Raw genomic sequence first — 25,675 nt, 5'->3', positions numbered from 1 at the left:
ATTGTATATAATTATTTCTTCTTTAAATGTTTGGTAGAATTCACCAGTGAAACTGTGGAGATTTCTACTTCAGAAGGCTTTTAAACAAGAATTCTTTAGTTGTTAGAGTACTACCTTGGACACTTAGTTCACCTTGAGTGGGTTTTGGTAGTTTGGGGTGTTGGAATAGGAAACCCACCATGGGCTCTATGCACCTCTGCAAGCTCTAGGTATGCCCCAAATGCAAAGCTCCAATGACTCTTTATCTGGGCCCTTTCTCAGGATTGTGTTTGCTGTGAGCAGCATTGAGCTAACATCTCCCTCTCAATACAGAGCCAGTTTTATACTGATAAGAACAGATACTACACTTGATCTTAGCCAAAAGGCCGAGAAGCAATGCCAGTTTTAAAAGAGATAAATTCCCTAATCCGTGATCAGCAAACCTCGGCTCGCGAGCCACATGCGGCTCTTTGGCCCCTTGAGTGTGGCTCTTCCACAAAATAACACGTGTGGGCGTGCATGTACAGTGCGATTGAAACTTAGTGGCCCATGCGCAGAAGTCGGTATTTTGTGGAAGAGCCGGTATTTTGTGGAAGAGCCACACTCAAGGGGCCAAAGAGCTGCATGTGGCTCATGAGCCGTAGTTTGCCGAGCCGCAGTTTGCCGACCACTACCCTAAATTCAGTGTTCCTTGGGGGCTATACAAATCTATTACATGTGTAGCATCCATCTAGTCTTAGCTGTATTGCCCCTATGGCCTTAGGAGTTATGTACAAGCCATGAAAATCAACATGAAGCTCATGATGCTTGCTGTGCTGTGAATAATAAAGTCCTTCATCTCTGACCTAGGAATTTTGTGTCCTTTGCAGCCTCCATGAAGCATTAATAGGTTAACTAGTTAGCTTGTAAGTAGGGTAAAATCTCAGACCCCTCATAGTTCTTGACATACAGTGCCAGGACTGACCAGCAGACCCTGAGCGACGGATGAGTGGATTATTCCAACACAACATTTACTGTGAAAAAAAGGCTAAGGGACTGCTATAGCAACCAGACAGCCTTGATTGCCTGCCTCTTTAGCCTTTTATTGTAGCAGCAGCTTGAGATGAAGTTTATCTTTTAGATACAATCAGTAAGGTAAGTAATCTTGGGAGGACACATGTGTTTGTAGTGTCTTTTAAGCAAGGGCACCCAAAGATTTAAGCATAACGATTCCAGTAAACACCCGGGGGTCTGCTCGTGCACAGACTTGTTTGGGAAGGTCACTCCCTAAGTCAGAATTCCGATAAATAGGGCAGATGGCCTTCTGCACACTTCCCTTTTATCAGAATATCCTCCCTACAAACTTTCCGACCAAGTCTCATGCTTCCCCACAATGCAGTTTCCAGGGAATTGGTTATTTAACCTAAATTATCATATTTATATTAGTAGTAGTCCCCTTGGCCCCCAACACAGTATTTCCTTACTGTTGTCCTGTTAATGTCTGCAGAGTCTGGTATCTCTTTTTTCATTCCTGATATTGTTAATTTGTGTTGTCCATTTTGCCCTTTGTCAATTTTGCTAGAGAATTATCAGTGTTAATGATCTTTTCAGAGAAACAGTTTTGGTTTCATTGATTTTTATTTATAGGTTTTTGTGTGATCAAGTTCATTATATCTGCTCTCATCATTATTATTTCCTTCCTCCTGCTGCTTTGGGGTTATTTTTCACTTTTTAAAAAATTCTTAAGTTGGAAGCTTAGATTATTGATTCAAGATTTATCTTCTGTATAAACATTTAATGCTATAAGTTTCCTCCTAAGAAATACTTTTGTTTCCTCTAACAAATTTTGGTATGCTTGTATTTTTATTTATAGTCAGTTCAAAATATTTTGTAAGTTATGGTTAGTTTGAAATTGATTTTCACGTGCTTATAGATTTTTTCCAGTTATTTTTCCATTACTGGTTATGATTAGAGAGCATACTTTGTATAATTTCAATTCTTTGTGATTTGTTATGGTTTTTGACCCAGGATATGCTCTATCTTGATGGTCTATGTGCAACCTGGAAAGAGTATATATTCTGCTGCTGGGTAGAGTGATCTGAAAATGCCAAGTACTCCAGTTAAAGCTGTTGTTCAGTTGTTCTATATTAGTTGATTTTCTACTAGTTTTATTGATTACTGAGAGAAGAATGTTGAGGTCTACAACTATAATTAGGGGTTCGTCTATTTCTCCTTTTGGTTTTGTTTTCGCTGTATGTATTTTGAAGATCTGCTGCTTGCTGAATATATTTAGGATTGCATGTGTTCTTAGTAAATTGACCCTTTTATCTTTTCATGCTTTCTTTATCCCCAGTAATTTTCATAACTTTGGTCTACTTTGATATTAATATAGTCATTCCAGCTTTTGTTTGGTTATTGTTTGCATGGGTATATATATATATATATATATATTTAGACCCATCATTTTATTTTAATTTACCTATATCATTATATTTGAAGTGAATTTCTTGTAGAGAGCAGATAGTTGGGACATGTTTAAAAAATCTGTTCTGACTGTCTTTTAATTTGGGTATTTAAAACATTTACACTTATTGAAATTATTGATGTGTTTGAATTTAGGTCTATCTTTTTTGTTTTCTGCTTTTTTTTTTGTCTGTTTTTAATCCCTGTTTCTCCTTCCTGCTTTTCTTTTGGGTTATTTGAACATATTTTTGTATTTCACTTTAATTTTACTATTGTATTTCTTATAAAACATTTGTATATTTTGTTTTGTTTTGTAGGGATTGCAGTATACATATTTAACTTTTCAAAGTCTACTTGGAACCACTTCATGAAAAATGTAGAAATCTTACTGCATATTACCCAAAGTAATTAACACTATTCTGGAGATACTGGCAGAAGGGATAAAAATGAGAGGGGAAAAAATAGAATAAAAATGATCATTATTCGTAGATGACATATTTATTTACCTCAAAATATAAGAGGACTAGAAAATTATTACAGCTGTTAGGAGAATTCAGTTAGGTAATTGGGAGCAAAATTAAAAATCAACAGTCTTCACATGTAAAATAATAGCTGTATGCAAGATAGAGTGAAAGAAAAACCCAGGTATATCAAAAAATATACAAGAGCTATAAAAAGAAGTTTCTTAAAAAATGACAAACACATGCTCACGTTGAGGAAATGGAAAGGTATTTTATAGCAGTTTCTTAGATCACTATGAAAGCAACCACAGATTCACACAGTTGATGATATGCTTGGCCAAAAGAATGAGCTTCCGTCTGTGGGATTAGCATCCAACAGAAAGCTGAATCTCCTGCCCTGTTCAGTGTGTTTCAGTTGGTTGGGTGTCAGTCATCACATGCACCAGTTCCATTCCCAGTCAGGGCAATGCCCAGGTCTCGGGGTCAATCCCCAGTAGGGGCAGCCAAAGATTGCCCATCTATGTTTCCCTCTCTCCCTCTCCCTTTCTCTCTCTAAAAATCAATCTTTTAAAATCTTAAAAGAAAGTTGAATCTCCCTAAATTGACTTGGAAATCCAGTTTATCCACTAAAAATAATAGACAGGATTTATTTTTCTTCTGAAAATCAGAAAAATTAATTCTAAAATCATAAAAATTAGCAAGAATAATGAGAAAAATTATGAAGAACAGCATTAAAATAAATTAATTCTACAAGACTGTAAGGCATATTTTAAAGCTACAATAATCAAAACAGTGTGGTAGTAGATCATGAATCAACAACAGTTCATTGGCACAGCTGTAAAAGTCCAGAAATGGACTAGAAACAAATCAGTAAAGAAAAGGTGGACCAGCCCTAGCTGGTTTGGCTCAGTTAATAGAGCGTCAGCCTGTGGACTGAAGGGTCCCAGGTTCAATTCCAGTCAAGAGCACATGCCTGGGTTGTGGGCTTGATCCCTATTAGGGGGCATGCAGGAGGCAGCCACTCAGTGATTCTCTCTCATCATTGATGTTTCTATCTCTCTTTCCCTCTCCCTTCCTCTCTGAAATCAATAAAGATATATTTTTAAAAAGAAGAAAATGTGGACCACACAATATATGATATTGTAATAAGTGGGCAACCATCTGAAAAAAAAAATTAAGTTGAATCTCTAGTTCATATTTTAATATATATTTGTATTTATTTCAGAGGAAGGGAGAGAGAGAGAGATAGAAACATCAGTGATGAGAATCATTGATTGCTGCTTCCTGCTCACCCTCTACTGGGGATGGAGCCTGAAACCCTGGCATGTGCCCTGACCAGGAATTGGATTGTGACCTTTTGACTCATAGGTCCACGCTCAATCACTGAGCCACACCTGGCAGGGCCCTGGTTCATATTTTATAGCGAAATAAATTTTAGGTGGATCAAAACTTTAAACATAAAACTACCAGAAGAAAAAAATAGAGGATTTAAACAGAATCTCAAAGAGGTAAAGCATTCCACATGTGGCACAGGTAGAACACAAACACAGAAGCCATAAAAAACGTACTGATAATTCCACCTGTATTTAAAAAACAAACAACAAAATCTACAAGCTCACTTAAGCTTCAGTGTCTAGGGTTTCCACTGGAGGTTTATTAGATAGGCATGATTAATTGAGTCATTGGCTACAGGTTGAACTTAATCTCCATCCCTCTTCCCTCCCAAGTCAGGCTAATATCATTGTGACTCAAAGCACCAACCCCCTCTAAGTATGTGGTTCTGGTGTGCCTAACCTTCTTACTGAGTTATCTCATTAGCATAAACTATCAGGTTCCATCATGGATAACAAGGACACTTCTATCACTCTGAAAACTCCAAGGATTTATGTCCTGGGAAGGGGGACAAGGAGGAGGGGGAGCTTGAAAGGGAAGGGACTAGAAGGAGAGGAAGAGGGCCAGGCACATTTTTATGCCAAGGGAGGCTACTAGTAATAGCAAAAGACTGGAAATCAACAATGTCCAGCAACAAAGGACTAATTTAAAAAAATTAAAAATACATCCGTATAATGGAATTCTATGCAATTAATGAAAGGAGTGGGCCAACTCTGTAGGTAGGTATACAAAATAAATTGCTGAATGTGCAAAACAATCTGTATGGTGTGCTTTATATATATGTATATTTATATATCCAAGGGGCCACCTCTAGAAAAATAAACAAGGAATTGGTAATAGAGGCTGGATCCACAGAAAAGATATCACTGGGAGAATAACTTGCTTTATTTTTATCTTTTTCAACCTTCTGATTTTTGTATAATATGCATGTATTACCTGTTTAATGAGACTGAAATATTACAATGCATTTGCACATTTCTCTGAAGATACTAAACATAATATATAATTTAATCTTTTGATTACTAAGGTCATTGTCATGAATTATCTATATATATAAAACCCTAATATGCAAATAGACCAAACGGCAGAACAAATGAACAACCAGTTGCTATGATGTGTGCTGACCACCAGAGGGTGTGCACAGAACATGGCGGGCGTCGGCAGCAGGCAGCAGAGTGCGGGACATGGTGGGCCTCTGCTGTGGCGGGATGGTGGAGCAGGTGAGCAGGGGTGCCAGATCAAGGCAGGTTGCCGGTCGCTGTCATTGGGGCAAGCCTCTGCTGGTTACTGAAAATTCTTTGCTCCCATATGCCGCAGTCCCGCCAGGCATTTGCACCTGCTGCCGACACTGGCTCTGCTCACACCTGCTGCTGGCGCCTGCCACTGGCCCCGATTGCCTCTCAGGGCATCTCCACCTCACGCTGCTCCTGAGGGGCGATTGGGGCCGGCAGCCACCTCTTGCACCCACAGCTGGTGCCAGAGCCACCACTCACACCCATTGATGGCACCTGGCACGGGTCCCGATCACTCGGTGCCATCAGTAGGTGTGAGCAGCGGCTGCCGGCCCTGATCGCCCTTGAGGGCTTCTCCACATCTCCCTGCTCCTAAGGGGCAATTGGGGCAGCAGCCACCACTCGCACCTGCTACTGGAGCTGGTCCCAGTCGCTCCATGCCCTCAGCGGTGCTGGCACTGTCAGCGTGTACGAGCAGCAGCGGTGGGAGCAGGGCTGCTAGCAGACAGGGGACCAGGGGGCCAGGGCAGGAGGGGCCAGGCCGGTGCGCAGAGGATGGGCCAAGACCCGCCCCTGTGCTCACTGCAGCCTTGTGGTCCACAGTTCCTTTCAAGGTGCACAAATTCATGCACTGGGCCCCTAGTATTAAACAATACAATTCCAAGTGTCTATTAAGGCCCATAGACTGTTTTCATTCACACTGCTATGGTTTCAGTGGCATTTTTATCTATCTATCTATCATCTATCCATCTATCTATCTATCTATCTATCTATCTATCTATCTATCTATCTATCTTTGACAGTATGATAGGTGTCCCTCATTTACTCCCCCACTATTCTCCTCTACACTAAGTCCCAATCCCACCTCAAGCCTTCCTCACACTATTGTCTGTGTCCATGGGTTATGCATACATATTCTTTGGTTGATCTCTTCCTGTCCCTTTCACTCCCCTCCCCTCTGAGATCTATCATTCTGTTCAATGCTTCCATGCCTCTAGACCTATTTTGTTAGTTTAGTTTTTAAATCAGATTCCACATATGTGAGATCATGTGATGTTTGTCCATCCATGCTGCTGCAAAGGGTAAGAGCGCCTTCATTTGTTACAGCTGCAGAGTATTCCATTGGTAAATGTACCTGTGTCATTTTTAGTCTGTCTTCTCCCACCTTTATTATTATTATCATCATCATTATTATTATTATTGCTGTCAATTATTCTTCCTCTGACTCAAACTTCTTTTAGATTGGCACTTTTAGTTTTGATGGGCCAAGAAACCAGACACATGGTCTTAATACACCATTATGTAAAATAGAGGGAAACCGCCTCTTTGATAGTTTGAGGAATCTTCTCATAATTGATGAGTTTTAGAGATTAGACTTAGAACAATTATTTGACTACTCAAGATTTTTACATAGTCTCAGTTCCATACAATTGAATAAAGAACAGGCAAAGTATTATTGAAGTCACAATGTGAGGTTCTATTATTTAATAATGCTATACTGCTAAATTCATATCTGGGGCTCTTTTTCATTCATTCAAAAACATTTTTGAGCATCTAGTGTACACCAGGGAATGTTCTAGGTGCTAGGGATACAGACAATGATCAAAGTCCCTTAGAATTCACATTCTAATTGGGGAGAGATAAAGCAGTAAGCACTATCAAGAGAAAAGGAGTTAATGCAATAGAGCAATTAGGATGGGGGAGCATTAGATAGGATGGCATATTAGTGAGGGTCTGATGGAAATGGAGAACCACTAGGCTATCACATACACACATACACACCATCTTTAACATAGAAAATAAGGGATTTATTATGGGGATTATAGGAGGCTGATCCTTTTGTGTCTGACAGGTGGGGATGATGGGTGTGAAGCAGGGAGGGAAGCAAGGGCACACTGGAGCTGCCAGGTGAGCAGAATCCATGGGGACTGAGTGGAACTCATGCCAATCTCTCACTGTTTCCAAGCCTCCAACAATGGGTTGTTCTGCAAACCTGGCACCCTTTGTCACGGAGTAAAACATATACCTGGCCCAGGAGTCAGAATAGCTGAAGGAGGCAACCCAGCAGCAGCTGTGATCCCGTGGGCCTAGCTGTTGGCCTATAAGCCAAGAAGATGAACCAGCAGATAAGCAACGAGGGTGAGCACGTTGCTTGGACCTTTCAATTATAAAAAGAATCTGGATCTAGCTACTTTACTTCCATCTTCTAAATCTTGCGGCAAACATCTCTTGTGGCCTATACTAACCTGGAATTATGCAGGGAGAATTCTGAGGAACATATCTCCAGCGTATCTAAATTTGCAACAAATAAATCCACTGCCGATGGTCAGAGGTGTCTAAAAATATTTGAGCTGAGAACCTAAAGAATGAGAAGGATTTAGCCATGCAACCATGCCAAGATTTGGAAGAGAATATTTCAGGCAGAAAAAAGGGTAAATGCAAAGGTTCGGGGGCAGTGATATAACTGAGGTTATTTTTAATAATGAGGGTGGGGCCTGGTGAGAGGGAGAGTGGTATAATATATCAGAGGTAGAGGAAGGGACCAGATCATGTGGGGCCGTGTAAAATATGGTAATGAGCATGGATCACTTTTCTGTAAGTGCAATGGGAAGCAAAGTTTTTAACAGGACAATAGTAGTTTGACCTGATTTACATTTTTTTCTCTATTGTAAACTAATTTAAAAGTTAAAAAAAGGCATAAGGTTAGCACCAAGAATTCTATCATCCAGCTTTGCTTTGCAGAGAATGGGCTGTAGTGAACAGGGCCACTTTTTCCATGACACCAAGCCTCCTGGTAGTCTACGTCGATGACTCCTAGAACACAAGGCACATGAAGCCCTTCAGTTGTGCAGGGAGGATGTCCAAGTGTGGAAGCAGCAATATTACTTAGAGAACTGCTGCAGGAGTTCCAGCCAAAGATCTACACTAGTTTTCTTAACTCACCAGTCTCATTCACATAGTCTCAATTCATGAACTCAGGTTGAAACAAAAATAGTATTACCATTTGGTCTCAAATTGACTATCGCAATTCCCCCAAACAAAAAAAAAACCCTAAAAGATTCGTTACCACTAAGTTATCCAGAGAATGTTTCACAAATCATTTTGGGTTTTCCAGAGACTTAGAAGCATGAACAGACTGTTGAACCTCAGAGGGAAGGTAGGGGAGAGTGGGTGGGAAGAAATGAACCAATGAACTTGTATGCATATATGCATAACCTGTGGACACAGACAATGGGGTGGTGAGGGCCTGGGATGGGGGAATGGAGAGGGTTGGAAGAAGTTAATGGAGGAAAAAGGAAGACCTACGTAATACTTTCAACAATAAAGATTAAAAAAAAAATAATTTCGGGTTTTCAAAGACTTTCCAGAGAATATGCACAGCCTCCTAAGGGAAACATATTGAAGGGCGCAATGTTCATGCTAATGTGTAAATCCTACTCTCATTATGTTTAAGTTGGCCTTAGACTTGCATATCTTCTATTTTCATCAGACTTGTCTTACTTTACTTGAGAGCATGAAAAACTTCCCTAAAGCAAGCTCTTCTGCCTGGATTATCTCTCCCTGCTAGCAATGCTTTCTTGCTGAAAGCCAAGGTTCAAATATTGAAGTGTGCTGAGGTGCCCAATTAATTAAGTAGGAATTAACATTATTATACATATCAATACAAATAAACATCTTTTATACCTTTCTAAAGAAAAAAACCCCAAAATGTTTCTTTCTTTCTTTCTTTTTTTTAAGAAAGGGCTCTGGACAGACCATTAATCTTTAAAAAATAAAATAAAAATAATTTTTTAGAAATTGTTATTAACAGAGAAAGAACATAGAAAAGTTTTGAACTTTAGTTTGCATTATCCACTCATCTTTCTGTAATCTTTAGTGACATATCTCCATGTAAACATTCAGAAAAAGGGGAATGCTATGCTATGACTTAAGAAATAATAAATTTTGGCTCTGATTACTAAACTTTATTAACAACTCTTTTTAAAAAATATATTTTTATTGATTTTTTACAGAGAGGGAGAGGGATTGAGAGTTAGAAACATCGATGAGAGAGAAACATCGATCAGCTGCCTCCTGCACACCCCTCACTGGGGATGTGCCCACAACCAAGGTACATGCCCTTAACTGGAATCAAACCTGGGACCCTTCAGTCCACAGGCCGATGCTCTATCCACTGAGCCAAACCGGTTAGGGTTAACAACTCTTTTATACATTAATTAACAATTATTTTACTTTCTTTAAAAATAGCTCTTAATAACAAAATAAATTATCAGCAAATTCAACCATAAATTAAAAAATAAAGTAAAAATACCCTTGAAGTTTCATAAACATGAGCACAGTAATACATATATTAGTACTGATTACAGTGTCTATGTTCTTTGTGTAAGGTAACATAAAGATTATTCTCTTGCCACTGTTGTAAGTTCACAAACTTTATGAAAAGGCTTCACTATTTTTTCCCAGCTTAATTAACTTGCACCTCAGTTGAACACAACAGACAATAATGGTGTTATTAGTGAGATGTGGTAAAAGAAATGGTCATGACCACTCAGCAGATCATGTAAACCTAAAATATCCCCCAGACTTTCCAGTCTCAACCTGTAGATCTCATTATTAAATAATTTAGAAAGAACTATTAGAGATGACTTCATGAGCAGACTGAACTTTGCCACTTTGCCTTTTGCCAGTCACAAACGCATGTTATTTTGCCTTTAAAATGAAACAATACTATTCATTTCCAATGAGACTAGGTGTAAGGGAAAAACAAAGCCATGGATTTTTTTGTTGTTGTTGTTAATCCCCGTGGGAGGATATTTTTCCATTGATTCTTTTAGAGAGTGAAAGGGAGTAGAAGAAACAGAGAGAGAAACATCGATGTGAGAGAGACACATTAATTGGTTGCCTCTTGCATGCACCCTGACCAGGGCCAAGGATTGAGCCTACAACCAAGATACATAGGTACATGCCCTTGACTGGAATTGAACCCGGGACCCTTCAGTACATAATCTGATGCTCTATCTACTGAGCCAAACCAGCTAGAGCAAGCCATGGATATTTTTAAGTTGCACTACATTATTTTAACTATTTAACTAAAAAGTTTAATTACCAGATCAGTGCACCATTTTTTTTTAATCCTCACCAGAGGATATGTTTATTGTTTTTTGTTTTTGTGTGTTTTTTTAAAAGAGAGAGAAACATCAACTGGGGATCAAACCCAAAACCTTTTTGGCCATATTGAACGACACTCCAACCAACTGAGCCACCCGGCTATGGCAAGTGCACCAGTTCTTGCTTAAACATGTAATACCTTTGGAAGTAGATTAAAATAATCTTTAACAATAAGCCAGAGGTAAAAATGAACAGACCTGAACAGCGTGACAAACAGAAACGGAATAATTTCCAATCAGTGACCATTAATGGGAATACTCATTTTATATAATAGCAGGTTTTAACAACCATTTAGCAATTCTTTAAACAGGCACTTGATAGAGTATTTTTTAGCTATCATATTCAATACAGGGGCATCACAGACACAAAAAAATATTGCTTTATTACTAAGGATTCAAGATGGCAACTACTTAGATTCCACTGCCAATGTGGATTATAACAAATCCAGTGAGTATTTTGTTTTTCAATTATTCATAGAAAATTTAATCCTGATTAAGTATCCTTGGGCAGGAATTCATAGGTAGTTGATGACTGAAACCAACATTTATGTGAAATGCTTCTGTTAATTTAATCTGTGTATATGGCTTAATTATGATTGGGGATTCAATGTAAGAGAAATGAATTATATCAGGATTAAATTAGTACCATATCACATAGTATTTTTTCCTTCTTTCTTTTTTAACATGTAAAACTGCTTGTCCCTTTACCTAAATACTCAGGTTTTAAAACCCTTTGTCCTTAAAACACATGTAATATATCTAATTTTATTTTTCATAAACTGTCCAAAACTCTTTGCTAATCAAACTAAAACTGGAATTAGAGCAAAATGATTGAAGAAAATGGAGAAAACCCCCACCTACAAATGAACAAAAGCTTATTCATTTAACTATGAATATAATTTATATTTATTTTCTGAATTTTACTTTCAATTCCTTTAAACTCCAATATGAAATGCATTTTCTTTAAAGCATTAAAAAGACGTAGTTTTTAATCAGTGTACTAAACTGATTTCATAACTGGACTTAGTTCAGATATGTATAAGCAAGTAATCATTTAACTGATTACTTTTTATAAGACTATCAAACCTGAGTTAACTATTGACATAAAATGAGGCATTATAAGTGGTGAATCTCTTACCAAAATATCATATAATTCTTTTCCATCTTTATTTCCACATGGAAATCACATAAATCACCTTATAACAATACTCTTCAAAGTTTAAGTATTTTTCAAAACATTTCATTTATTTCCTTTTTCAGTTTTGGTACTGCTTAAATGCAGTTGTATAAATAACATGCTCTGCTCTCTATGTTCAATTTTTCATACCAAAGTATGAAAAAAAAGTCAGTGTATTTGGATCCTTATTGCACTCTGTTTAATCAATTCACTTTTCCTTAAAGAAAATCAAGTATCAGAAGTGAGGCCGACTTTTGTGTCCAGAGGATATGGTCAGTGGTAGTGTTACTGAGGAGAGTGAAGAAACTTCCCAGTACAGACTGTGGGACAGAAAGAGTCTGTAAAGAATAACCATGGAAACAGACTGGCAAAGGATAACACCTATTGTAATAACCTGAAAAGAACAGAAAGAGAATGCTTTTACTGCATGCAAAAACAAAGAATTCAATTAATCACAAACCTATATGTACTTTATATATACAAATAAGATATTGCAAAAGTAGGTTTATAATTTTCATATGGAAAATAAAACAATTATTAATAAATAGTATAAGAATAAACCCTGTGCTTTGTGTACTCACAGCGTTGCCCCACCCTGCATATGTACACACACTATCCTTCCTCTCTCCATGGGTACATTTTATCAAATTCATTTTCAATAGGAAAATATGACTAATGTTCAGAACTATAATTGTTCAAAGGTTAAATTCCTTTAACATTCTATAGACAGCAAAATAAGACAGAAAAGAGTAATATGCTATGCCATTCTCTCCTTACGGTGCATGCACTACAGAAAGTAATGAGAAAAACCTGGCTCCCGGCTAATCTAGTAATGGGAATAAAACATGCCCCGAGTCCTTTCAAAAATCCTCAAGTTGCTTCTCTATTTTTGTAGACTCCCTTCCTATCTACTTACTCTTTGTAAATACCTTAGGCTCAAGACACATTTGTGAGTTCAAGCATATACTGCACTGCTTGTGAAGGGCTCCTGGCAGAACTCCACTTTGAAATGATGGAGCTGTTCACCTAACAAGGTAGGTATCAACACAATCAAAATGTGGTGCACCTGAACATGGCACTCCAGTCCACAGTCTGTGAAAGCAACTAGACTGATTTTTATAAATCTATCTTGATTTTTACTATTACACAGCAAACATTTTTCTTAACAAAGATGTGTTATGAACCCTCTAATTTATGAATGGCACTATGAAATAGGTTATAATATGCATGACAAAACTATTTTCCATCATTTTGCTTATAAACTAAATTTAAAAATTTGTCTTTTATATTTTAAACTTCTAAATTATACCCTCACCAGTTCAGTATTTTGTTTCAAAGTTTTATTTTGAAGAGCTCAAGAAGCCTCTGAAAGGATAAATAGGCCCAATAAGAATTACCAAAAACTATTTTGCTCATATATACTACTTACCTTATCTCTTTGGTAGTCGTTAAACATGAAAGATATGCATGCAAGAACTGGGTGGCATAAAAACCACAAGACACAGCCCTGAAACAAATGAAAATTAAGTCAAGTAAGTGCAGCTATGTCTTTATTTTCAGAATGTACCAGATAAAACACAGTAGGCATATTTAAGAGATTTTGATTGATATCAACTGGACTTTAGAGAATTTGCAATAAAAAGGTAGAAATAAATTTGCTGTTGCTACTTTGTTTCTCATCAAATTTTCTAGAGTATTTAAAATCTTAAATCTACATTTGGACATTTTGATACACTATGAATATATTAAGTAACAAATTAGTAATTGAGAAAACCAATGTACAAATGTATAATATTTCTGTAAAAAAATAAGACTGTATATTCATATTTAAAAAAATATATTTCTATTGATTTCAGAGAGTAAGGGAGGAGAGAGACAGAAACATCAATGATGAGAGGGAATCACTGATTACACACACACACACAAAGAAATTGTGAAAGAATACACAAAAAAGTGACTGATGGTGGTCACCTGTTTGAGGGTGTTAGTACAACAGAGAGTGCAACTGGGCAAGTAAGAATGGGAAGCTTTTTAACAATATACCTTTCAAAACTCTCTTTTCTATTTTTCCCAAAACCTTGGCAACATATTCTCTTTTCCAAAATTAAATTTGAAATAAAATAATAAGTTAATAAATAATAGTTGTTGAGATGCTTAGTATATTGAAAATAAGGGAAAAAAAGATATAGAAAACGTGTTTACTATGCTACCTCTTATATAAAAAGGCTGGAAAAACATAGAATTATATATTAAAAATTCTCTGGGAGGATGTATTAAAACAGCAGTGATTATATGAGGAGGTGATAATTGAGTGGATGGAAGACAGGTAAGAAACATGTTTTGCTACTCTTTAAGTACTTTTGAATGTTTGAACCCATTCAAAAAGTTAAATTATAATATATAAAAATAAATGTTTAGGTTCAATGAAAGAGTTCGATATTGTTTTAAACATAAAACAAAGAAGAAATTAGTTTTTAAACACCTTAAATATATAACTACCTTTCAAACAATAAGCACTGCTTTCCTGTAAAAATTCGGAAGCAAAATGGCCTTTCCTTGCCCGTTTGGGTTTCTAGGCTGCAGCCGCTTTAAACTGTGCACCAGGAATAAAGGAGTCTGGCCCCTCTTCTACCGCGGCCTCTGACTCCTCAGAGATTTCTGTGGAGCAGGGTGGGCTGAGGAACAGCTCATCAGAGTGCTATTATGGAATTCTCTCAATCTGACAGGAAACCATAACCTTCTACGGAGGAAGGCTTGCAGTGTCACTGCCCAACCTCTCTCCTGATATTTCCCTCTATTAGATGGGTTTAGAAAAAAAAAAAATCAAATTTGCTTTTAGATCTCACTAGCATATGAAGGACAGTGGGAGAATAAAGTGAACATCTCACATGGAGGCAGTGAAATGGCTAAAACATAATATGGACTCAGCTTCCTGACCCATCTGCTTATGCCAATGGATAGCTCCTCACAATTTGTTTGAAATCACTGCATAATTCTGAGTAACAGTATCTAGTAATAGTCAACTAGTAACTGTTTTTTGAGAAATGTAAACTGTATTCTAATTTAAAAATTTTTTAAAATTCTGATACTACAGAAAAATGTCAATTCCCCATTGGTAAAGAAATCATAAACCAGACAAAATTGACCTGCCAAAAATTACATGGAAACCACTGTTCCATGGGTTCTATAAAATCAGGATAGTATTATCGACATGTCATAGGTTGTGAAGATTAAATAAGCACATGAAGGGCTTACAGTAGTGCCTGGCACATAATAAAAGTTTAAGGAGTGTTGGCATGTAGTTGCCTATATACTTCCTAAAGAAAGCAGAACAAAGCTGATAATCAGAAGCCACTTTCTAACCAAACCCGTACTTTGGCGAAAGTGATGTAGAACTCTCTTTTCAGGGTGCTCCTCTCCACTGTGATGATCTGGTAGAGTCCACAACCTAATGACAATGCCAGGCAAATTCTTAAAATGATTAGCAGGATCCCTGCTAAGTTGTGGTGTGAATAATAGCTGTGAGGACTGGTCTCTTCAAACTGTTCCCAAAGTAGCAAAATACTCTGCAAAAAATAAAAAATACATTTTGAGAAAAAAAAATCGTATCTACTTACAATTAGCACTTTTAAACTATTTTAAACATCCATTTAAACATACCAACATTTCTAAGAGGTTCTAAGACTTATCAGACTATGAAGTTGTCAGTTAATAAAGCACATGCAGTCTTTTCCTTGTTGATACCCTAAGCTAGAGAAAACGATTACCAAATGAGACCACAAACAAAAGATAAAAAATGCTATTGCTATCATGACTCCAGTAAGATACCTATAAGAATAAAAATAAGTTGAAATGATTAAGAGAATAAATATAAACTTTGTTGCAAATCCATCTTTTTCTTCAACACCGTATTCAAAATCAAACTGTCCTGCATTCAAGCCTACTATCTCAGGATAACTTCCAAATATCTCAGTATTTTTTGTGATCCAGAAATAGGTTAGAATTGCTGATTCAGGTTTTACTCTTTTTCCATGGTAACCTTCCTGGGTAAAGGAGAATATATTCTTAATATTCATTATAAACACCAAGAGCACAATTACTTATCCTTACTTCTTTTTCTCCCATATTGTTACTGTAAAAGTAAAAAGCTCAGCAAGTTCCTCATCATGCTGTTCTGTTTATTGCTAGTCAGTAGAAATCTGTTCATATTCCTTCCTTCTTTACCAAACAGCAGTCATTTAAATAAATTACTATAATAATCAGTAAGCCTCTGTGCTTCCTTCACTTCCAACCCAGATCTCAGAATTGTGTCTTCTGTGGCTTCCAAAGAATTCATATCAAAACTCAAGTATTGCCCTAACTGGTTTGGCTCAGTGGATAGAGCATAGGCCTGCGGACTGAAGGGTCCCAGGTTCGATTCCGGTCAAGGGCATGTACCTTGGTTGCGGGCACATCCCCAGTAGGGGGTGTGCAGGAGGCAGCTGATCGATGTTTCTAACTCTCTATCCCTCTCCCTTCCTCTCTGTTAAAAATCAATAAAATATATTTTTAAAAAACCTCAAGTATTAATTCCAATTCTTAGACCTTATTAACCAGCAACCTCTTCTTTTTCTCATTCTCAAATCTTGCTATCATTCTTGATAGGTGATTTCCTTTGTGATCTGGCACACATGAATTTCCTTCTTGGACTAAATATTTGCTCTGTATTATTGAAAATGTTACTCCTCCACTTACCCAATTATACCCATCTGATTTCTTAACTCACATTTCTTTTTTTCCCCCATTAAATTTATTGGGGGACATTGGTTAATAGGATCAAACAGGTTTCAGGTGTGGATTTCTGTTACAAGATCTGTATACTGCACTGTGTGCCAACCACCCAAAGTCAAATCGTCTGTCACCATATATTACAACCCACTCACCCCTTATCCTCCCATCCTCCATTTCAAACTTAACTTTTACCAAAAAAAGTGCTATTATAGAATTACCATTTCCTGCTATGTATGTGAGGTAATGAATATGTTTATAATCATCTCACAATGTATATGTATACCAAAACATCACATGTACATCCTAAATATATATAATTTCTACTTGTCAATTATACTGCAATAAAGCAGAAAAAAACCCTACCAATTCCCATGACTCACATTTTTACAATTCGAACTCCCATATTTTCATATATGTATGTGAATACATGACCTATGGAATATACATAAGTATTCATATAGTCTCTGGTTGCATCATTCCCCTTGTCTGAGTTGTTGAGTACCAGGGTTAGGTCTAATGTATTCACAAATGCTCACATACAGTCTAGGGTAGTGTCATAATCTCAATTCTTAATTTGTATTTGTCCAGGATAATCAAATTAAATTACAATGACATAAAAATTTAAATTTTTAAAAGTTATTGAGATATGAGAATTTAACCTGATATTAACACTACATTCCACAAATCCTGAGTCAAACACATTAAGTTGGTAGAGTCTTGTCCTTGTTTTACTTACTTCTAATTTAGTTTTTCATCTTTATTGTTGAAAGTGTTACATATGTCTCCGTTTTTCCCCCATTGGACCCCTTCTAGTCCCCCTCCCTCCCCCAGCCCTGCACCACACTATTGTCTGTGTTCATGGATTATGCATATATGCATACAAGTTCTTTGGCTAATCTCTTCCTACCACCCACCCCCACCTTCTTTCTCATTAACCTTCCCTTCCTGGCATTATCTCTTTCTAAATACCATATCTGTGATATAGTCTCTTTCTAAATTCAATCATGTAAATTCAAGACACCTACTTCATTCTGATCCTACTGTACTTACTAAATACTAGAAGTACAGGGAAGAATGAAGCACAGACCTTATCATTCCTTAATGAATTTTGCAACTATTCAATACATTAAAATTTAGATTATAATGTCATTGACAGAGTCCAGGGTATATTTCATTTTTATCTATAGCCAATGATGGTTACAAACTCAGTACAAATTTTTATGTTTGTACCTTTCCTCTTAACTTTTATAAAGCCATTGCACACAGGCATATGGAGGCTGTAGAATAACCTCTGTACTATCGCTATAGAGAGAAAAAAGGCACAGAGGACCTTTCTAGAACCTGAAATTTGTTTTCGTAATTGTTTTTAAAAACAAGATTCCATTCTTTTTTTATACTACATTTTGCTTTTTCATTGATCTCAGATATTCACTTAAATTATGTCATGCATAAAGTAGAAAAACTGAACCTACAGATCCTTGCCAGTGAATGAATCTCAAATTCACTGATTCACTCCTTCAATGTTGAGTACTTACTATGTGCTAGAAAATATGAAAAGAAAACTATTAAGTAGGAAATAAGAATGTAACCTAGTATTAAATATATTGTACTTGAATAAGGGATAGGAAGCACAAATTCAGGTAAATTACAATTAAATTCAGTACTAAGATTAACAGGTTATTTGATCTATGACTCTTTAAATTCACACTTTAAAAGGACACAAATGCCCTAATCGGTTTGGCTCAGTGGATAGAGTGTCGGCCTGCAGACTGAAGGGTCCCAGGTTCGATTCTGGTCAAGGGCATGTACCTGGGTTGTGGGCACATCACCAATAGGGGGTGTGCAAGAGGCAGCTGAATCGATGTTTCTCTCTCATCGATGTTTCTAACTCTGTATTCCTCTCCCTCTCCCTTCCTCTCTGTAAAAAATCAATAAAATATATTTTAAAAATAAAAAATAAAAGGACACAAATTACTTATGGACCCCAAGTTTCAATTCTGATATGAGATATATCTAGATTTGCATTTCTGAATATTGAAAAGCAGAAACACTGAGTGCCAATACTCACCTGTGTTATGACAATGAACACAGCAATGCCAGTGGACGCGGGAGTGGAATCCCACTGCAGAGGTCTGCTCTGAGACTTCTTCATTCTGACTATTGTCCAGCCCATGCATAGACTCAGAAGTAGGAATAACATGTGAATTTGGGAAGTGATGTCAAAAACTAATGGGAAATGAAAACCAAAGATAACCAAGTTTTCATAATACAAAGAATGTGGTCCCTCTTGAGTTGAGAATAGAATTAACTTTTAAACTACAAAAAGATGGGCATTTTCAAAGAGAACTGATGAAATTCAATAATAAGATATATTCATATGTAACAATTCTTAAAAAAGTAAAATTTTGCCATTAAATTTGTAAACATTTATGAGAATAGTTAAAGCAAGGTCAATACTCCTGTTTTAGTACATGGACATGCATGCCAATAACACATTTATGATTCTGGTCAAGGGCATATGCCTGGGTTGTGGGTTCAATCCCCAGTTGGGGGCGTTCAGGAGGCAGCGAATCAATGATTCTCTCTCATCACTGATGTTTCTATCTCTCTTTCCCTCTCCCTTCCTCTCTAAAATCAATAAAAATATATTTAAAAAAACTTTAAATCTCTGTTTCCCATTTTTCTTAGCTTCTTAGCTTCTTTAAGTACATAATCCTGTTTATAGCTCACTGCTTATTAAAAGAAACAAATTTTAAATATAATTTCTGCCATGTAAAGAATGCTGGTGCCTTCATTTTTCAGTTGCTAATTTTTTTTGAAGGCTGAACTATAATTTGAAGAGTATTTTCTAAAACTATTCATAAGAAATAGCATGACAATAAAACACATAGCTGCAGTAACATCTAATTATGTTGGCTTCAGTGTCAGAGTCCTGAGACAAATAAAATACTCCACGCATTAGTGTCATGTGCCACCAGGTGGCCATCACGTACACTGCAGGGAAAGCCTGCTACTTCAAAGAGGATGCAACAAAATCACCTGCATGCACCCTGTTCAGCGCCACAAGAAAAAAATAACCTGTAAATAATTCAAGGCCTATTAATTTTAGAAGAGAGTATTTACTGATTTCAAAGAGATTATCACTTTTCATAGTGTACTTTAATCTGGATTTTAGAATGAACATGTGATCACAATTTAACAAAAGAAAACTTTTTTCAAATTGCCATCCGTAACTTTGAGGTCTACAACTTTTAACTTCTTTTATATAAAGAAATTCTTGGAGAAACAGATAAAACTAGTTATAGTCTAATACTTATATTTAAAAGTTACAAGCCAAAAACCTGCCAAAAACCTATTACATATATTTTTCATATATATTTTGACACATTTCCCCCTGCTCTGCCATTCAAATTAAAACTGGATACTCTACATTTATGCTTATATATTTGTAATAATGAATTCTGATAATAAACTGTCACTACATTTGAGTGAGATAAAATATAGCCTTTCAGAGCAGTTTTCTTTCATAAATTTTAAATTACTATAATGCTAATTATTTTTAGTAAGCATTTCACAAGTACATATTCAGTTACTTAAAGAAGTCATAGCCAAAGAAATATTCCTACATAAGTTGCTAATCTGCAAAAACAAATACCTGGGGGGAAAAAACACCTGACTTTTCTGGTTCATTTCTTTACATACTACGTTATACACATCTATACACTTGATCTTAGCCAAAAGGCCGAGAAGTGATATTCACATCTATAATAATAAAAGCGTAATATGCTAATTAGACCGGATGTCTTTCCAGATGACCTTCCAGACAAAGCCAGGGTTGTGAGGGTACCCCTGGTCCCGGGTGCCAGACGAAAGCTGGTGCCGGCAGTCAGGGGAAGGAAGGCCTACTCTTGCACGAATTTCATGCATCGGGCCTCTAGTATTGATATAATACTGTAACTTTGAGGATAGGTAAAAATGTTTATTTGTTGTTAAAAAATAATTAATTGTAGGTAAAATACACAGATTACACAAAAAGTCCATTCTGTGGGATTTGATTAAAAATCTTAAAATTCTTAAAATTTTAACCATTTAACTAACCAAACCTGTTGTCAAAACTACCAAAATGAATAATATTGATTTACTGCAGTTTTATTAAAAAAAAAAAAAAAAGACTTTTGCTTTGCCCAGCCAACATGGCTCAGCGGTTAAGCATCGATTTATTTATTTATTTATTTATTTAATATATTTTCATTGATTTCAGAGAGGGAGAGGGAGAGAGAGATAGAAACATCAATGATGAGAGAGAATCATTGATTGGCTGCTTCCTGCATGCCCTCAACTGGGGATCAAGCCCTCAACCTGGGCATGTGCCCTTGGCAGTAATTGAACTCAGGACCCTTCAGTCCGCAGACCAATGCTCTATCCACTGAGCCAAACTGGCTAGGGCTAAGAGTCAATTTATGAACCAGGAGGTCAAGGTTCAATTCTCAGTCAGGGCATATGCCTGGGTTGTGGGCTCGATCCCCAATGTGGGGCCTGCAGGAGGCAGCTGATCAATGATTCTCTCTCATCATTGATGATTCTATTTCTCTCTCCCTCTCCCTTCCCCTCTGAATCAATAAAAGTATTTTTTTTAAAAAAGACTTGCTTTTTAACCCACAGTGAAGATACACAGTGTAGACACTTGCTGTCTATTTTAAGATTCTAAAAATCTTCTAGAACCTTTCATTTTCCTTGTGAAGAGATGTGTACTGCTCCTCTTTTGGGCATGAATAAGAGTTGCTTCTCCTTTTTTAACATTATCTAGAGCCCTTTTTACCCCCAAAGTTTCTCACACTCTTTTCTCTTAGATGACTCTGAATGTTTACTAGAAACAGAATATTTCAAAGCTGGACAGAGCTTAAATAATTTAGCTTATGCATTTTAGATGAGGAAATTGAGGCCTAAAGAGGCAAAACACATAGAAGCCCATCAAAGGCAAAGCTGCAAGGTCAGCTCAGTTATACTCTATGGCTGTGGGTCAGAAAAGAGGAAAAAAGGTTAAAAAAAAAGGTTAAAACAGGAAAACTTCAGTTCTGGGTCAGAAAACTTTCGTCTGAGTCTTGGCTCTGCCACTCAACAGCTGACTGACATTTGGAAATATGCTTCATGCCACTGAGCCCTGATTCTTTATCTGCAAAACAGGAATAAGCAAACCTATACCTTACTGAGGTTTTATTGAGGATAAAATGGAAGAACACATATGAATATGTTCTAAAACCAGTGAACAACTACACACATTGCCTATTATTAAGAAGAAACTAAATAGGGTATATGGGAACTAAAACTGTAGCCCTGTGTTCAGTCATGTTAAATTCAAACCAACCTTGAATAGAAAAATTGTATTAGGACAGAAATAATTTACAAAAAAGAAAAACAAACAAGAAGTAGGTAGCAAGTTTACATTAAAAAATAAATAAAAGGCTCAAAAAGATACTCACCTTCTGCCAAACTTCCCATAAAAGGTAACCCTATTCCATCTTTGGAGTAACTGAGGAATTGAAGAGGAGAGTATCAGTATAAATTACAAGGGTGAAAAAAAATGTTTATAATCAAATCAAGCATAATTTTGGTGGACTAATTAGGATTAATTAGACGTAATGATGAACACAGTTTTAGTGGTTGTAAGTTACCTGGAGAAATGAATGTAATTAGCTAAAGCTGAACCAGCTTGTAACAGCAATGCAGTTGTCAGAACCTTTAAAATCATGTGCATGGGTCCTCCTTTATTAATAGCCTGCCACAATGATTGAGCATAAATGCAAGCAATCACAAAGTACACTAGGACTAGGAGGAAAAAGAACTCATGTAACCCTGTGAAGAGAAGAAAGGAGTTTGCTTCAGTAAAACAAGCCAGTTATTGTATTGGGTTGCTTTCAAATTTCCTATCAATACATTTCTAGAACTTGTTTTTTAACTGAAATCATAGCATTCACTTTTGTAAGAGGGGGAAAAAAAAGAGATAATTGATATTTAAAAATTTTATACTTTTTGGACAGTTCTAACTATAGGAAGACAGATTAAACTAGTTAATCTATTAAAAAGCGTAGTGGTCAAGGCATAAGCCCAAAGACTACCCATAAGATCAAAGTTTTGTTCAAAAATAGTAAATTAAAACAATGATTTCAGCATTGTTAGATATACTTTTTAACCTCAAAGTGGATTTCTTTTGTAAGATACTTAGAAACAGATTTAGTTAATCAACAATAGTAAAATATACCCTGACAACAGGTCTCAAAGTGGGATCCAAGAGCCGGTATCAGCAGCATCACTAGGGAACTTGTTAGAAATGAAAATTCCTGAGCCTCATTCCAGATCTACTGAATCAAAAACTCTGGGTGCAGGGCCCAGCAATCTGTGTTTTAATAAACCCTTCAGGTGATTCTGATTGCAGCTAAGTGCGAGAGCCACAGCTCTGGAATGTATTACCTTAAATTTCCATTTGGACAAAGCTTCAAAATACCTGTCCTTCACAGTTAACTTAAACTATAACACCTGACTAAATGGCCACCAGTCCAAAGACTAGCCATTGGCCAAAAAACAGCATAACTTGGTTCTCAAAAATAAATTAGGCTAATCATATTCTCTTGGGAAATCAAACCACAAAACATGGAAAGGATTAGGCAACAGAAATTGAAGCTAAAAAGGGCTGATATTGGGATAGGCTAAAGGAGTCAACCCAGACCATGATAAAATAAAAATTTTGAGTACATTGAAATGTTGAATGATCAAAGGGAGCTGGCTGGTAAAAACAAAGTAAATGTGCAGATTTCATATTAAAAATGGTGCCAGTCATTAAGCGGCCTCTCGCTCCCTCCTACTAGCAGCTTTTCAGTTCAGACTTCCTGCATCTTCATGATAAATCCCTCCCACCCCTTTCTTGCATTACCTGGAATATTTTGACTGTCTTAATTTTTCAGAAATTTCAGAAAATTTTTATAATAAACCAGAAGGCTAGCTTTGAGTTTAATGAATTACATTTACTTGGTTCCATCTAAAGTTAGTCTTCAATATTAGGGCTTTTATATCCTATGTAAATAACACTAGTGACAGTGGATATGGATAGAGCTGTCTCTATTGAACCTGTGGATGAACAGTCTAAATTGCAATCACTTCCGTTCCAATTGTGAATACTGAACCTACTCCAATTCTCATTTGTGGGAAACTCCAGTCAAAAGGCAGAGAAGGGAACATTTCCATTATATGAAAAATAATTTTAGAAAAGCAATCCAGATACTAATAGGAAAAATAGTCAATAAACAGTTCAATCTCAATCATGTTTCTGGCAGGGTTAGGAGAAAAAAGAGAGATAAGAAGTATTTCAGCCACTGGGTGTCTCTCCTGCTCTATGTATACAAATGGCGATAGTCCACTCTAGTCCAGGTGAAAAGGCCTGTTTACATTTAGTCTTCAGGAAGAGAAAATCAAATAACAGAAAAGGCATATTTGATAAAATTCCCTACATAGAAAAAGTATTCAGCTTTAGAAATAAAGGGACAATAAACCTGGGATTGTAATAGTAATGGAACAAGATGGAAAATATGCTGATTATATTATAACTCAGTAAAATTCTTTTTGCTAGCTTGTGTTTTAAATCCTAGTTTTTATCTTTCATTCTTAGTATAAAGAATTAAACATGGCATTCTATTTAAAGTTTTACTTATTTATAATTCTGTACAGAATATCCATTACAAGGTAAAGTTTTAGAGTTCATTAGGTTACAAAGCTAGCATGAAAAGAAAATCCTCAGACGATTTACTGAGTAATCAGAATAATATAGAAGGAGGAAATTTTGAAAATAAGACATGTCACCAGCAAAAAAGTGTTTTAGGATTATTCAAGATTAAGTATATCTTTTGAAAAAGCTAACATTATAATCAACAAATTATTTCATTGAGATAATATATTAAATGCCTTGAACTAGGTCATTTGTCCTACACTTAGTTCATTGAATTTTGCATAAATTATTTTTACCATGACCCTGTCCACAAAACACTTTAAAGATAAAACATGAATTCTGCCCTCAGTGTTCTTTTAAATAAATCCCCTTCAGAAAAAAAAAAATCTTTTTTTCTCTTCAGCTATCAATTTTACTTTTGTTCTGCCACCATCCTTCACAAGAAAGCAATCTATGTTTACTTTGAAATTAAAATCTAATTTTAAAACAGATGGGTACTAGGTATTAAATTTTACCTACACACAAAAGAAGAAAAATGCTCTTAAATGAGCATGCAACAAGTGACTAACTCTTATATTATTAGGAAATGTATAGACTTTAAGGCAGTGGTTCTCAACCTTCTGGCCCTTTAAATACAGTTCCTCATGTTGTGACCCAGCCATAAAATTATTTTTGTTGCTACTTCATAACTGTAATGTTGCTACTGTTATGAATCATACTGTAAATATCTGATATGCAGGATGGTCGGGTGACCCTTGTGAAAGGGTCGTTCGACCACCAAAGGGGTCGCGACCCACAGGTTGAGAACTGCTGCTTTAAGGTAAGCTTAATAGGAAGAAGCATTGGCAACATTCAGTAGTAAGAAAACTTAACAGGCCAGCTTTAAAAACTTCAGCTCTATCTCAGCTGGTGTGGCGCAGTGGTTGAACATCAACCCATGAACCAGGAAGTCACAGTTTGATTCCCAGTCAAGGCACATGCCCAGGTTGCAGGCTCGATTCCCAATAGGGGGCATGTAGGAGAGAGTCAATCAATGATTCTTTCCCATCATTGATGTTTCTCTCTATCCCTCTCTCTCTCCCCCCTCCCCCTCTCCTAGCCTCTCTGGAATCAATACAAACATATTAAAAAGAACAACACAAAAACTTCAGCTCCAACTAAAATGATAGGAGATGGGAGACAAGAGGGTAAGAGAAGGGAAGAGAGTCACTGGGTCACAGGCAGCACCTGGGACACTCTAGCCTACCCATGATGCTTGCTCTCTCAGAGACACAGGGTCCATCCTGCCCTCAAGTGTCTCAAGATATATCTTAACTAGAGGCCCGGTGCATGAATTC

At 36.5% G+C, this 25,675-nt stretch overlaps 1 protein-coding gene and 1 pseudogene across 1 annotated transcript in view; both read right to left on the bottom strand.

The window, feature by feature from the left end:
• Window positions 1-262: 262 nt before the first annotated feature.
• On the bottom strand, window positions 263-377 carry LOC132228810 (U2 spliceosomal RNA; annotated as a pseudogene).
• Window positions 378-10,661: 10,284 nt separating this feature from the next.
• The window catches only part of GPR180 (G protein-coupled receptor 180), a 31,984-nt gene continuing 16,970 nt past the window's right edge, over window positions 10,662-25,675 (bottom strand). Inside the window, exons 4-9 of the mRNA XM_059684959.1 lie at window positions 22,294-22,474; window positions 22,102-22,151; window positions 18,690-18,847; window positions 15,226-15,417; window positions 13,281-13,358; window positions 10,662-12,245 (exon numbers count right to left, since the gene is read on the bottom strand). Coding sequence (XP_059540942.1) covers window positions 12,087-12,245; window positions 13,281-13,358; window positions 15,226-15,417; window positions 18,690-18,847; window positions 22,102-22,151; window positions 22,294-22,474 — 818 coding nt within the window. The 3' untranslated portion in view covers window positions 10,662-12,086. The remainder of the gene's footprint in view (window positions 12,246-13,280; window positions 13,359-15,225; window positions 15,418-18,689; window positions 18,848-22,101; window positions 22,152-22,293; window positions 22,475-25,675) is intronic.

This window comes from Myotis daubentonii, chromosome 2 (genome assembly GCF_963259705.1).
Source record: "Myotis daubentonii chromosome 2, mMyoDau2.1, whole genome shotgun sequence".
NCBI classification, from domain to species: domain Eukaryota; kingdom Metazoa; phylum Chordata; class Mammalia; order Chiroptera; family Vespertilionidae; genus Myotis; species Myotis daubentonii.
The sequence above is the reverse complement of the archived record's forward strand: the minus strand, read 5'-3'. Positions and strand labels throughout refer to the sequence as shown.